General features: G+C 45.7%; 1 protein-coding gene across 1 annotated transcript in view; it reads left to right on the top strand.

Annotated features, from left to right (window-relative positions):
* Nucleotides 1–16,385, top strand: part of TRPM1 (transient receptor potential cation channel subfamily M member 1) — a 110,028-nt gene that overhangs the window by 22,986 nt on the left and 70,657 nt on the right. The window contains exon 4 of the mRNA XM_054451996.2: nucleotides 10,894–10,973. Within this exon, the coding sequence (XP_054307971.2) occupies nucleotides 10,894–10,973 (80 nt within the window). The remainder of the gene's footprint in view (nucleotides 1–10,893; nucleotides 10,974–16,385) is intronic.

The following is a 16,385-nucleotide window of genomic DNA, read 5'->3' as shown; positions in this document are numbered from 1 at the left end:
TAGCACCATGTCCTCAAAGTCCATCCCTGTTGTGGTATGTGTCTGAATGCCCTTCCTGCTGAATCATATTTCATTGTGTGGATAGATCACATTTTGTTTATCCACTCATCTGTCGATGAAAACCTGGCTTACTCCTACCTCTTGGCTATTGTGAATAATGCGGCTATGAACACAAGTGTAAAAGTCCCTATTGAGGCCGGGCACGGTGGCTCACGCCTTTAATCCCAGCACTTTGGGAGGCCGAGGCGGGCAGATCACGAGGTCAGGAGATCGAGACCATCCTGGCTAACACGGTGAAACCCTGTCTTTACTAAAAATACACAAAAAAATTAGCCTGGCGTGGTGGCGGGCGCCTGTAGTCCTAGCTACTCGGGAGGCTGAGGCAAGAGAATGGCGTGAGCAGTGGGAGGCGGAGCTTGCAGTGAGCCGAGATTGCACCACTGCACTCCAGCCTGGGGGACAGAGCAAGACTCCCTCTCAAAAAAAAAAAAAAAAAAATCCCTATTGAGACCTGCTTAACTGTTGGATCATAGGATAATCCTGTGTTTCATTTTCGAGGAACTGCCATACTGGTTTCCACAGTGGCTGTACTCTTTTACATTCCTGCTAGCAATGAACAAGTTTTCCGATTTCTCCACATCCTCACCAGCACTTGTTATTTCCTGTTTTTTCAGAGTACCCATCTTAATGGGCATGAGGTGGTATCTCATTGTGGTTTTAATTTTTATTTCCCTAGTTAAGATGAGTGATGTTCAGTGTCTTTTCATGTTTGTTGGCCATTCATATATCTTCCTTGGAGAAATGTGTAAAGTCCTCTACCCATTTTTTAATCAGTTTGTTCATTTGTTTGCTGTGATTGGGTTGTAGGGTATTCTAAATATTAATATATTTTAAATATTAATTGCTTATCAGATATATGATTTGCAAATATTTCCCCACATTGCATAGGTTGTCAGATAATTACATTTTTAACAACCTCCCTTGGACCAGGGGATGAATGCTTTGAAGAACCTGGCACAGGATCTGTGGGCCCCTTTCTAGAAGCAAGTTTCTGGGCCAGGTTCCACCTAGGAGCAGGGCCCAAGGGGAGGAGACAGGGACGAGTGCTGGCTTCACTCAGCCCCTGGGGCCCCTGCTGGGAGAGGTGGGGATGCTGACCTGGGCACCCACAGGCACCCAGAAACCAGGGCCTCCCCCATTTACAGGGCACATCATGTCTCTGGTCGCCACCCCTCAAAAGAGCATGATGCCAAAAAGCCAGGGCTGCGCCTGGGTCCCCTCTGCGATGGGGCAGGGGGCTGCACACATCTGCAAGGCGCAGCTTGTGTTAGAAGTACCTGCCTGGCTTATCTCTACGTGACTCTGTAAATGGGGAGCAGTAGAGTCTGATACCAGCAGGTGCGTGTCTTGCAGGAGCTCCCTGCTCTGCTAGTTCCACCTGAGGGGCTAGAGGCCAACCTCGCCACTCCCCCTCTCCTCCCCTCCATTCCTCCCAGCCTGGTCTGATGCCCCATGGTTCTCCCCACAGCCCCCAGGTGTTCCCCAGTGGTCCGACCCTTTTCTTCAGGTCCAGCAGATGCCTTAGCTGGAGTTATCTGCTTGTGGACAGCCCTTGTTTGTGACCAGTGTGAAGGTAGTTCTCTGAAGGGTGAGAGAATTAGATAATCCAATACCCAGCCCATTTTCCTTTGCTTTTCTCCTAGGAACAGTCAGAGATCAGTGATCATACGAGTTAGTCCCACAGGTCTTCCTTCCAGGACATCCTACACCCATCAGTCTGGGCCTGGGGTCTTTCTCCAAGTGTGAGGCCTGTGGCTGCGGGTCCGGGGTATCTTTTCTGTCAGTGGTAAAAAATGAGAAGCAAATATCAAAAGATTCAAACGCCTGACCCTGGCTGCTGTCTGTGTGGCCAGCCAGGATAATTCAGGTCTGCATTGCAGCTCTTCTGTTTTTGTTTGGTTTTGTTCTCCTAATTGACTATTTGCACTAACCAGGTCAGGGCTAACTAGTAACACCCTACATTCTGCACAAAAAATCAGCAACCCCATGACCCGTGATGACGGTGGCCTGGCAGGAGGCAAAAGCGACAAGCGTTCCTGGTATCTGGCCAGCACCACCTTGAATTAGGACATCAACACATGCAATTGGACCGTAAATCACGTAATGACAACTGCAATGACAACTCCAAAAACAAATGGGCATGTGCTCACATTTTCACAGTAAAACCCCGACAATGTTGACAAAATCTACTGTTTGAATTCTGACACAACTTTCTTCCATTTTGTGATCTTTTTATTGCTCTTAATTACAACAGTTAGCATTAGAGACATACCCTGTGATTCCATTATTTGCAATTGCAGCTTAAATATGCATATGTCCTAAATGATGGAATGATAACCAGCAGTGCCATTGGAAAATGAAAATATTAGTGATGCTGCAGAAATGCCAAGGATGTAACCATGAGGCTGGACTCTTGGAACTGGCCATAGCTGGGGAGACCTTGGACTGAGGCACCCTGGTATTGGCTGGGTGACCCTGGGCACATTCTCCTTTTTTTCTTTTTTAAAATAAGCTATGATGGTCTTTAGAAAATTAAAAACACAACACGGACAATGAAGAAATTAAAGAAAAAGTCTGTATCCTCTCCCACAAACACAAAATGAACAAGTTAATGAATTTCCTTCCTTTTTTCCTAGCCTTGTTTTGTATTCACTTTAAAAAGAAAAAATGTTGGCCGGGCACAGCAGCTCATACCTGTAATCCCAGCACTTTGGGAGGCCGAGGCAGGTGGATCACCTGAGGTCAGGAGTTCGAGACCAGCCTGGTCAACATGGTGAAACCCCCATGTCTACTAAAAAATACCAAAAAAAAAAAAAAAATAGCCAGGCGTGGTGGTGGGTGCCTGTAGTTCCAGCTATGCAGGAGGCTGAGGCAGGGAATCACTTGAACCCAGGAGGTGGAGTTTGCAGTGAGCCAAGATCGCACCACTGCACTCCAGCCTAGGCGACAGAGTGAGACTCTGTCTCAAAAAAAAAAAAAAAGAAAGAAAGAAAGAAAGAAAAAATGTCTTACTGATAGCACTATTCACAATAGCCAAAAGTGGAAGCAACCCAAATTCATCAACTGATGAATTCATGTAATGGAATATTACAGAGGCATAGAAAAGAGTGAAGTCCTGATCTGCGCTACCTAGATGACCCTTGAAAACACGACGCTGAGCAAAAGGAGCCAGACACAAAAGGCCACACGTTGAATGATTCCATTCATATAAAGTGCCCAGAATAGGCAAATCCATAGAGACAGAAAGTGGATTTGTGGTTGCCAGGAGCTGGGCGGGGTCAGGGAGGAATGAGGACTGACTGCTAATGGGTTCAGGCTTTTTTTAGGGGTGATCAAAGTGCTCTGGAATTAGATAGTGGTGATGTTTTCAAAATCTTGGAACTTATGTAAAACACTGAACTGCAGACTTTAAAAGGTGAATTTTAGGGTATGTGGATTATATCTCGATTTTTAAAAAAGAAAGTACAAAGAAAAATATCACTGTCTTTAAAGACCCAGCTCTGTTTCCTGGACTCTAGTCTAGAGGAGGGTCTCTCGGTGTCCCCAGAGGAGAGCCCCTGGGAGAGAAGAAGGCTAGAAACCCAGAGGAAAGGGAACCCTGGCCCGGGAGAGGGGTGGGCTGTGACGACCTCCAGCATTTCCTGCAAGCCAGCCCTGTCACCTTCCTGCGGGCGGTGATGATGAAGCAGAGGACACTAGGTTTCAAAGCTCTTCCAAGCATGATGTCACTAGGCTCTCATACCAGCCTGTGGGGCAGACGCGAGGGGCATCATTGCCCTCATTTTGCAGGTGACGCTCCACAAGATGGGACCGAGGTGACCCTCAGCTGGGCCCTCCTACCTGTGCTCTCTGCAGCTAGGGGCAGGAGGCTGCATCTGACCTGAGAGTATCCCTGAGAAGCCAGAGCAGGACTCTCAGCTGAACCACCCAGAAATGGCCAGTTGGACCCAGGCCAGGACCTCCAGTGGCCGTGGAGCGAGGGGGTGGGAGGGTGGAGCAGGAAGGAGTGATTGTGGCTTTTAATCCTTTCTGCATATAAGGCTGGGCGGCTTGTGCTTCAGCTGGCAGGCTTGTTTGATTCTCCCGCATGGAGAGTTTCAGGCACGCAGGTGCTGCCCCAGGTGGGGCCCACAGGTGCCCCTAGGAGCCAGGCAAAGGCAGGTCCCAGGGAGCTGTCAGGGCACATGTGGGAACCCGCCGCCACCTGCAGCTGTGCCGGGACACCAGCCAGCGTTCCCACATCCTGAGGGCTTTCAAGAGAAGCCATAAGTATAATCTCCCTCTTGGTTAATAATGGCAGCTAAATGTGGTTTTTACAAAAGGGTCCAACCAAGCCCATATGTGGGCCACATGTAGCTGTGGGAATGAGAGTTTTAGTCGTCTGCTCTAAATATATACACAAAACAAGCAGTTTCTTCTGGATAAACTGGTCCACACACCATTCATTTCGTTGTGGGGTTTGCTTGTTAATTTTGGCCCAAGACACAGGGCTTTGAGTAAACAGAGCCTCGCCCGGCAGTACACCAGCTCTTACATTCAGAAGCCACTTCCCCAAGCCATGTCTTCCCAGACCAAAGTCACACTGTGTCTTTGCAGCCTTCCTCCTTGTCGCCGTCCAACCTTCTCAAGGTATCCCCCTGCACCCTCCTGTACCCCTCCTTGTGGGTCGCCCCCACCTGCGTGTGTAAACACCTTCTAGAAGGTCACATTGTTAAAGCCCCCCATGACCCTTCATTCCACTCCAGCTCCCACCATTTCTGGGCTCCCCTTCAGGGGAAGACTTCTCCTCGGGGTTGGCACTTGCTGTCTACACTTCCTCGGCCCCCTCACTCTAAAACTACGTAAACACCCAGAGAATAACATGACAACGTGCACCTGAGCAACCCCCACCCAGATGGTACAAAGGTTTCCTTGGTAATGTTTGTAGCAGATATTTTTCTTTAAAAAATAAATAAGCACAGAGCTGGCAGAACATTTCCCATTGCCCTTCAGTCCACTCCTCTTGGACTTTCTTCCCGCAGCCTCCCCGTGGCTCTTCATGGACACATGGTCCTGGCTACAGATGAAAAATCGCTGGGTCCTCAGCAGGGCAGTCATATTTGATAATGACCAGGATTGCATTTAAATCTAGTACCTCCCAGATACTGTACAGATATTATCCCAGCTAAGGCTCAAAACCACTCAAAGCCATTTCCGTTTCAGAGATGAGAAAATCACAGCTCAGAGGGGTTGGTGGCGTGGTGGCAGTGCCAGCAGTCCGCCTCCAGCATGACCTCCACTGTCCCTTCACTCAGCCAGAGTAGACAGACTTCCCAGCTGGGACAAGCACTCTTAAAATCTCAGTGGGATTTCAATCTCCAGTGCCAGTGCTCCTATCATCCGGCACAGAGGCATTCAAAATAACCATTTCTGATGGATTGGAATATTTTGCACAAGTGGGTAGTATCTCACCTAATGGGGGTGGGGAGGTTATGAAGGGTTTGTGAACAAACCACAGGAAGCCCTGCTCTCTCCTTTCACAAGGACAGGTGGTGGCACCTGCAGGGTCTCCCTTGCAGTGGGGTTATCGTTGCACTGAAACTTGCGTGACCAATCTGTAAGGAGTCAGGGTGGGTTCAGCCGTTTGTTATGACCTTGGCATTGTTCAGCCCCAGAGCCTGGCAGGAGGGGAAGGAGGAAAGTTTGACTGAGGGGCCTCCACCCATTGCCTTTCACCTGCACACTGCCTCTGAGCAGATTCAGGAGACCGAGCTCCTCCCCAGGTGAGCCATGCCTCTCCTGGGGTGACCTGGCTTACTTCATGTGTGCCCTGCTGGCAAGTGCTCTGCTGCTGTAGGTGGCATTAGCAAGGGCTGAGCAGGTGGCGCTGCTCCACCGGGAGGTTGAGTAAATCACCGAGTCATTAGGAGATGTTGAGCTCTCGCCAGGCCCTCCTGGAGGCACCGGGGATACAGCAGAGAACGGATGGGGGCTGCTGCCTCTGAGGCTTTGGTGCAAGGTTGGGGAGGAGGTGACAGGGAGGAGGTCGGGGAGAAGGTTTATGGAGAACAGGGCGCAGGGGTTGGGGTAGATGGCGAGTCAGGGAGCCCTGGTGAAGAGGCAACATTAGAGCAGAGACTGGAACAAAGGGAGGGCAGGATTTGTTCATCTTGCTTCCCAAGAAAGAGGCTGCAGGCAAAGTGACTCTTACTCCTCTAGAACGTTCTAGAAGATTTCTGAGGACTCAGCAGTAACCTGCAGTGCTGGACTGAGGCTATTTCCTTCTATCAACTTTTAAAAAACTAATGGTTAATACCTAAGTAAAGCACTTCCACCCTCCCCACCACCCCGAGAAAGTACGTTAGTCATATGCTAGCGTTTTTATTAGGAAAAGACGGATTTCCAGTGAAGCAGAGGGAAGCGGATTGAGCCTGGCTCGGGCCATGGCGCCAGCTGCACTTGCCCTGGTGCCGAGCCACAGCAAGGGCTGGCGATCGGCACCATGAAAAGCCCTCCTTTTCGGAATTTGGGGGACAAAATGCAAGGCCGATGCCCCAGAGTCATCACAGATGCCCTTCACTGCACGATAAGGGGGGGGGGACCGGGGGCCCTGCCTTGAAGGAGGCATCTAAACACCGCTTGTGATGGAACAGACTTAGCCATAAAAGCCAGCGAGGGGCACGTTGTTGCTCCCTCATCCGCCGGTGGCATTAAGTCCTGTAGGGCAGGCTGCGTTTCCCCCTTTCACGATGAGGGGCCTGAGCCTAAGCGCTCAGAGCCTGGGCTTAAGTTTCTGATTCCCCACGCTGTGCTGGCACAGGTTTCCTGGGCAGCGCCCCAGCGCGGGTTTCTTGTCCTAGGGCGGTGAGAGGGGCTGCCAGGGAAAGTGTGGGAAAGGACGAGGGGCGGGGCCATGAGAGGGGGCGGGGCCATGAGAGGGAGCGGGGCCATGAGAGGGAGCGGGGCTGGGGGGCAGGGCCTGGAGGGCTGGGCTGAGAGGGCGTGGCCGTGAGAGTGAGCAGGGTGGGGGCGAGGAGCGGGGCCGCGAGAGGGAATAGGGGGCGGGGAGAGGGGCGGGGCTGTGAGAGAGAGCCGGGCTGGGGGCGGGGCCTAGAGCAGGGCCTGGAGGGCAAGGCTGAGAGGGCGGGGCCGCGAGAGGGAACAGGGTGCGGAGTGAGGGGCGGGGTCGAGGACGATGGGGGCGGACTTGGGGGGCGGGGCCTGGGGGCTAGGGAAGGACAGTGCCAGATCGTGTGTCCAGCCTCTGGAATCTTCCCTCAGTTCTTCCTTGTCTTTCGTGGCCTTGACGTTTTTGAGGAACGCAGGTGGGTTATTTCGTAGGATGGCCCTCAGTTCGGGCTGTCTGATGATCCTTCCCCCAGATCAGGTTCAGATGATGTACTTTGGGCACTTTTATTCCTCTTGGTACGTTTTATCCAGAGCTTCATGATAAATATTTGTTCCATGACAGGCGATGTGCACTTTGTTTTAGGTGGTTCTCCCCAGAATTCTCCATTGTCGAGTTACTAATTTCTCCTTAGTAATTAATAAGTATCCATGGGAGATACTTTGAGATTGTGTAAATACGTTGTTACTCTTCAGACTTTTACCCACTACTTTTAGCATTCATCAGAGATTCTTGATGGTTGCCAAATGGTGATTTTTCAGATTCCATCATTCCTTCCACATTTAATAGGGACTTTCCACCAGAATAAAGAGCTTTCCCCCTCCCCTGTGCATTTATTTACATATGTATTTATATCAGTGTGGACTCATGGGTCTTTATTTAAGTCTAAAGGTTATAATTCTTCATTGTAGTCATTTATTTTCATGCTCAAGGAACCCCAGAGAAAGCCACTGGGAGCCCCTTCAAGCAGCTACTGTGTTCTTTTGGCATGTTCCCATGTCAAAAGTAAAGTTTCTCACTTGCTGGTACAGTAAGATGTTCCAGGCTCTTATACTTCCCCACCCCAGCCCAGGATTCCTTTTAGTGGAGAATGGTATTTGGAAACCACTGGAGCAAGGGTATGCTCATTGCTATTGAGGTGTTACTGTGAAGCCCATTAAGGGAGCCAGGGAATATGTGAGTGTGTAAACATACAGACATGCATGCATATGTGCATATGTATGTAGGCATATGGCCCCAAGGTCCCTGCCTGCTGATATGCATGCTTTGTGTAACCCCCTCCCTTGAGTGTGGGATGGACTGAGTGACTCAATGCTAATGAATGGGCTACGGCAAAAGCCATGGGCTGTCACTTTGGACACCAGGTTATAAAGAGACCCGGCTTCTCTTCTGCATGCCCTCTTTCGTTTGCTCACTCAGAGGGTGGTCAGCTGCCCCTTCGTGAGCTGCCGTGGAGAGCGGTTCCCTTGGCAAGGAGTTAAGGGAGGCCTGGGGCCAACAACCACGTGAGTGAGCCTGGAAACAGATCCTTCCGGGTTTCATTCCTTCCCTTAAGACCACAGCCCCCACCCATAGCTCAGTCAAATCCTTGTGAGAAACCAGAGTCAGAAGCACCCAGCTAAGCCACATTCAACTCCTGGTCCATAGAAACTGGGAGATAATAATTGTTTGTTATTCTAAGCCACTAAGTTTTGGGGCAATTTGTTTTGTTACTCCATAGTTAATTAATACAATATGTTATATCTCTATATATGTGTATATGTATAGAGAGGAACCACACATACATTTATATCTGTTTTTATATCTGTTTTTATACCTGTCTCTATATATTACAAACCACAAGTTCACACTGATAACTTTAATTTTAGCTCAGTGCTACAAGGTTCATTGTGACCTTCCCCATTTTCCATATTTGTAACTCCTTTCTCCAGCAGTGAGAAACCCAGCTCCAATCATCTGCAATATATTAATTTATTTGTTCAGTTCTAGAGGACACAAAAACAGCTTCAGAATTGCTATCTTATGTTCCAGAAAAAGTAACCTACTCATAGGAGTTCAATCTTTGTTTAGAGTTCTTGTCTTTAGTTGTCATATAGTCCAAATACTGCAACCCCTATGTTATAAAAAACAAGGGCTTCCCAGCTTCTCTGGGAAGTAAGGCATGAGATGCAAAGGGGAAAAGCACAGTTTCTTTCCAGGCAGCATGTGCTGGGCTTCGCTGTCTTGCACTGGAGAAGTGCGAAACAGACGGGAAAAGTGCAAAACAGAAGGGCAGAGTGGGGCTTCAGAGGCTCCCGCTCCATGCTTTCTTTCTCCCCTGAGCCCACACTGCCTGCCTCCCTTGCATTAGCACAAAAGCACCAACTTCTGAGGCCAGGGATGTTGTTTTTAAACAGTCATTAAATTATTTAAAAAAAAGTGTACGGTGTTGCTTTTTGAAGCCTTCTGGGGAAGGTTTGAATTATCATCATTTCCATTATTCAAAAAGCCAGGTAACAAGCCGACTTGGATCTCCCCAGAAAGGCTGAGTTCGGGGGGTACTTGCAGGCCCTAGTCCGCACAGCTGGGACTAGGGCTGGGGCTCTCCTAGAGTAACAAATGGGGCATCGGCATGACCTCTCTGCGGAGGGCCTCTCTGACATGCAGTTGTCACTGCAGACCTCTGCAGAGGTGACCTCCCCAGAGACAAGGGACCCAAGGGACCTCCCAGAGCAGCACTGCTGCCTAGGTAAATGGGGACAGCCAGGAGGCCAGCTCCAAGCCTCACTCCGCAGATACTTCAGTCCCATCCTGGTCACAGGCACATGGGGCACTCCTCATGGCGGTTGTGGGAAAGTGGCCAAGGACATGAGACTCCTGCCGGCCACGGTTTTTCTAAGATCTGACTCAGGATTGTCACATGCTAAGCGTTCCACTTCCCCATGCCTGCAAGCACCCCACAAGCTCCCCACAGACACACACACACTACACAGGTCATAGTCATGCACACAACACACTACACTGCACACATACCATATGCATAACACCACACACACGTCACAAACACACACCACACATGCGTGCACACACACCCTCTCACATGCAGACTCATCACACACACACATGCATCACGACACACTCTGCACTCGTACAACACACATCCATCAGACACATACACAAACATAGCACACACACACAAACATAGCACACACACACACATCATACATCCACAAATAGCACAAATACACACTGAGCCAGGCTCATGGAGATCCAGCGAAGGGTGCTGGCTCTCTCCCTGCCTCCCACGAGCCTTTCTGGGGAACCCCGAGGCCCCTGCCCCGCAGCCTGCCTGCATCTCCCTCCTGCCTGCAGGAAGGGCTCTCCCCAGTTATCTCTGCCAACTGACTCCACAAACCCTGGGAGGCAGACCCAATGGGGCCCTTCAGATGCAGGCCAGTTCACTTCCCAGTGCCCAGCCTCTGTGTGAGATGTCCCTGGTGACTGAGAACAAGAGGCCATGTGGGATAAAGCCAGCAGGAATCGCTGAGCATCTAGCACCAGCAGGGCCTCCACAGGGGATTTCCCTCCTACCTCCCTCTGCTCCAGGTGGCCTCCCTGAGCTGCACCCCTAACGTGCCATTTCCAGATGGTGAACAACACTTGCACTGCAGTTTATCTCCTCAGAAATCCCCACAGCTCCCACCCCAGAACTGTACACAAAAAATATCTTCAACAGGTGGATATGGATGAATTAAGGTACAAAATGAAAACCATTAAATACATACTTTCAAGCCATTTCTCTTAAAAGGTGCTAGAGCTAAGACCCTTAAAGACTTGCATCCACCATTATTGCAGATGACTATTCAGATGTTGTGGGCAGACATATTGTTTTATGAAAGTATAAGAATGGACTCTGATGATGGCTTGGGAATATATTGGTTTAATATCCACTTCTCTCTCTCTTCCAGGGTCAGAAATCTTGGATAGAGAAAACCTTTTGCAAACGGGAATGTATCTTTGTAATTCCTAGCACGAAAGACTCTAACAGGTAAATTAAAAGCCACGATAAAGACATTATCCAAACCAGTGCTTGTCTACCACTATTCTCATGTTTGTAAGAGGCAGAAAGAGGAGTCCAGAAGGGTGGCCAGAATCCATTCCCCATGGGAGTCACTAACAAGGGAGTCACTTGGGCTCCTTGTTACTGCATTCACATGCAAATGGCTTCAGAAAAGAGTTTCTGCCACTCACCCTAATGCAAATTCTCATAGCCAAATGGGCCCACATCATTCCTCTTAGTCTCAGCAAGATCAAGGAGTTGAGGGCTTTCAACAGGTTTCCAGCATATTTTCCAGGCCTCTTCAATAGAGTTTCATAATGTATTTAGATGAAAAGGAATTTCCATCACAGGAAAGATCTGAGCGGTTGAATGAACTAGCTATAACTTTATTAAAGGATTTGGCTTGTACACAAAACATCAAACAATTTTATTCACCTACATGAAAATGCATCTGTTATAAGCTGAACAGAGGCCTTGTAAAGTCATGCAAGTAGAGATTAATTTAACTAAAATGTCTCATCTCTAAGGGCAAAAGCTATGAGACTGAGTCTGGGGGAAGGGGAACAATTTATCCATACATTCATCCAATATGAAATTCATGCAGATAGAATAATGACGCAGAAGTACACACTCTTCGAGATCACCTGGTTCAAATTTGTTTCACACATGCAATCACAGTCCCTCCACATCCCCAAGCTGCCCCTTGCCCACACCACCCTGCAGATTCTCCTCCCTGCTTAAATCCCAATGATTGCCCCCTGAGGTAAGAAATGCCACTATGAAACAACGCCGACGGCCAAATATATGTACCTAAAACAGCACCAAAATGCATGAAGCAAAACTGACATAAACAAAGGAGAAGTAGACAATTCAACATGACAGTTGGAGACTTCAATACCCCACTTTCAATAATGGATAGATCACCTAAACAGAAGACCAACAAGGGAATAGAAAGCTTGAACAATATCATAAACCAATTAGGCTTAACAGATAACTATAGAGCATGCCACCCAATAACAATAGAAAACACATTCTTCTCAAGTACATATGGAACATTCTCCAGCATAGACCATGTGTTAGTCCATTAAAAAGCCCCAAAATATCTAAAAGGATAGAAATAATACAAACTGTCCTCCAACCACAATGAAATAAAATTAGAAATAAGAAACCAATAGGAGGAAAAAAATTGGAAACTCATAAATATGTGAAAATTAACACACTACCAAATAACCACTGGGTTAAAGAAAATGTCAAAAGGTAATTAGAAAATACTTTTAGATAAATGAAAATGAAGACATAACAAACCAAAACTTAGGGGATGCAGGTAAAGTAGTGCGGACAGGGAAATTTATACCTGTAACTACCTATATTAAGAAAGATCTTTAATAAATAACATAACTTTCTACCTTAAGACACTGGAAAAAGAAGAGTAAACTAAACCTAAAGCAAGTAGAGGGAAGGAAATAATGATTAAAGTGGAAATTAATGGAAAAAAGAATAGAAAAGTAGAGAAATTCAATGAAATTAAAAGCTGTTCTTTAAAAAGCTCAACAAAATTCACATATCTTTAGCTAGAGTCATAAAAGAAGAGAAAGATAAGACTCAAATGACTAGAATCAGAAATGAAAGAGGGGACATTACTACCAACATTATAGAAATGAGTATAAAAGAATACTATGACTTATACGCAAACAAATTAGATAACAGGTGAAATGGGAAAATTCCAAGAAATATACAAACTGCCAAAACTGACTCAAGAAAAAGTGTACAATCTGAACAGATCTATAAGGAGTAAAGAGATAGGATTAGTAATAAAAAAACTGCCCAAAGAAAAGCCCAGGCCCACATGGCTTTTTCAGTGAATTCTAAAAAACATTTAAGGAAGAGTTAATACCAATTCTTCACAAACTCTTCAAGAAAATAGCAGAGAAGGGAACATTTCCCGACTCATTTAATGAGGCCAGTACTACCCAGATACCAAACTAGACAAAGACATTACAAGACAGAAAACTATAGATCACTATCTATTATGAGCATGAGTGCAGAAATTCTGAACAAAATACTATCAAACCAAATCCAGCAACATATAAAAATAATGATACACCATGACCAAGCAGGGTTTATCCCAGGAATGTAAAGTTGGTTTACATTAGAAAAATAATTAATGTAATATAGCATATCAATATAGTAGAAACAAAATCACATGATCTTTTCAATAGGCACAGCAAAAGACTTGGATAAAACTCAACACTCTTTATAAAAAATCACTCAGAAAACCAGGAATAGAAGGGAACTTCCTCAACCTGATAAAGAACAGCTATAAAGAATCCACAGTTAACATCAGACTTAATGGTGAAAGACTGAATGCTTTCCTCCTAAGATTAGGAACAAGATAAGGATGTCCTCTCTCACTACTTCTATTCAACATTTTAATGGAAGTACAAGCCAAAGCAATTAGGTAAGAGAAAGAAAGAAAGAAAAAGTACCGAGATTGGAAAGAGAGAAGTAAAACTCTCTATTTGCAGATATCATAATCTTATACATAGAAAAATCCTAAGGAATCCACCAAAAAATATTAGAATTAATAAATGAGTTCAGCAAGATTGTGGTATATAAGATCAATACACAAAAATCAAGTGTATTTCTATACACTGGCAATGAACCATATGGAAATGAAACTGACAACACAATTTATCTATAATTGCATCAAAAAGAATAATAGGAGGACTCACATTTTCTGATTTCAAAACTTAATACAAAGCTACAGTAATAAAAGGACAACGATACTGGCATAGGATAAACATATAGACAAATGGAACAGAATTGACAGTCCAGAAATAAACCCATACACCTATGGCAAATTGATTTTTGGCAAGGGTGAAAAGTACTTTCAATGGGGAAATGGTAGTCTTCTCTTCAGCAAATGGTACTGGAATAACTGGATAGCCACATGCAAAAGAATAGTCTTGGACCCTTACCTCATGCTATCTATAAAAGTTAACTCAAAATGGACCAAACACCTAAATGTCAGAGCTAAAACTATAAAACTCTTAGAAGAAAATGTAAGGGTAAATCATGACCTGGGATTTGGCAAATGATTCTGAGATATGACACCAAAAACATGGACAACAAAAACAACAAAAAAATTGGCTTTACCAAATTAAACACTTTGTGCTTCAAGGGACGCTATCAAGAAAGTGGAAAGACAACCCACAGAATGGGAGAAAATATTTGCAAATATGTCTCTGATAAGGGACTTGTATCCAGAATACAGAAAGAGATCCAATAATTTAAAAAAAAAAAAAACCCAAGCTTTTTAAATGGGCAAAGGAAATGAATAGACATCTTTCCAAAGAAGATACACAAATAGTCAATAAGCACATGAAAAGATGCTCAATGTCCTTATTCTTCAGGGAAATGCAAATCAAAACCATGATAATATACTGCTTCACACTCAGAAGGAAGACTAGAATGAAAATGTAAGATAGTGTGTGGGAGAGGATATGGAGAAATCAGAACCCTCAGACACTACTGGTGGAAATGTGCAATGATACAGCCACCTTGGAGAACAGTTTGGCGGTTCTTCAGAAGATTAAACATAGAGTAACCGTATGACCCAGCAATCCCATGCCTAGTGTATACCCAAGAAAAATGAAAACATTCATCCACTCAAAAACTTGTTACATAAATATTCATAGCAGCATTATTCATAACAGCTGAAGAGTGCAAATAGCCCAAATGGCCATTAAATGATAAATAGATAAACAAAATGTTCATCCATTCATACATGAGAATATTATTCAGCCATAAAAGGCTGATGAACCTTGAAAACATGCTAAGAAGCTGGTCTCCAAAGACCACATATTATAGGACTGCATTCATATGAAGTGTCTAGAACATGGAAATCCACAGAGATAAAAAGTAGACTTGTGGTTGCTTATGGCTTGGGGAGGGGTGCACAGGTAGATAGATGGTGGTGAGAAGGAAGATAACTTAAAATATGCCATGCCAAGTTTCTTTTTGAGGTGATGAAAATGTTCAAAAATTAACTGTGATGATGATTGCACATATCTATCAATACTAAAAACCATTTAATCTCTCTCTCTCTCTCTATATATATATAATATATATATTATATATATATTATATATATATATTATATATAATATATATAATATATATATTATATATATAATATATATATAATATATATATATAATATATATATATATTTTTTTTGAGACAGAGTCTCACTCTGTTACCCAGGCTGGAGTGCAGTGCCAAGATCCCAGCTCATTGCAACCTCTGCCTCTGGGGTTCAAACGATTCTCCTGCCTCAGCCTCCCAAGTAGCTGGAATTACAGACGTGCGCCACCACACTCGGCTAATTTTTGTGTTTATGGTGGAGACGGGGTTTCACAATGTTGACCAGGCTGGTCTCAAACTCCTGACCTCAAGTGATCCACGTGCCATGGCCTCTCAAAGTGTTGGGATTACAGGCGTGAGCCACTGCTCCCGGCCTGAATCACATACTTGAAATGGGTTGATTATGTATTACATGAATTATATCTCAATAAAAGGAAAAAAGAGAGAGAAAGAGAAAGAGGGAGGGAGTGAGGGAGGGAAGATGGAAGGCCATCAGAAGGAGGGTGAGAAGGAAAGAATGGGGAAGGGGAGGGAAAAGAAAAAGGAAAACAGAAGGAAAGACAAGGCAGGGAGGAAGCCCCAAGGCTGGCCCCATGGGAGCACAGAAAGCCTTCTGGTAAGGGCCCTGCACACGTGCGTTACACACGTGCACACACTCACACATCTAGCCCAGTAAAGATATCCTCTGTAGTCCTCAAGCCGACTCCATCCCCAGCTCTTCCAGCCCCAACTCTCCCACTCCATTTGCTAGGGTGCACGGCTGCCCACACAGGCTCCTGGTGGGTCCAGGAACAGACCTGCCCTCCATGCCTTCCCTGGATTCCATCTCCACCAAGGCATCACTCCAGGCTACTGCAGTTCTTCCTAACAAACTTTTCAAGTTTTTGGTGGGTCCAGTCCACTCAAAACAGTGGCAGCGAAAATTGATGGAGTAACAGAAGAAATCCTAGGCACACTAGGAAAAGAAGCTGGCACAAAGCCAGGGAACATGTTCAGAGAAGACTAGAAAGCCAGAGTTCAGGGAGGGCGTGAGAGGTTGGCTGGGTTTTGGGAGAGACGCTGTAGAGCTAGAAGATCCCTGATGCTGGGGCGGGTTATGGCCCAATGGGCCATCTGTCCAAGGCAGAAAAAGACATATTGGTCACTTTTGAAATAGCCTTTTAGCATTACTTGGATGGAGAAATGTTTTACTAAGGAACAGAACAATTCAACAATATGGAAAAATTTGGCTGACACCTAAGTAAGTAATTTTAG

The sequence above is a fragment of the Pongo pygmaeus genome, chromosome 16 (genome assembly GCF_028885625.2).
Source record: "Pongo pygmaeus isolate AG05252 chromosome 16, NHGRI_mPonPyg2-v2.0_pri, whole genome shotgun sequence".
Lineage (NCBI taxonomy): Eukaryota > Metazoa > Chordata > Mammalia > Primates > Hominidae > Pongo > Pongo pygmaeus.
This window is presented reverse-complemented; position numbering and strand designations above follow the sequence as displayed.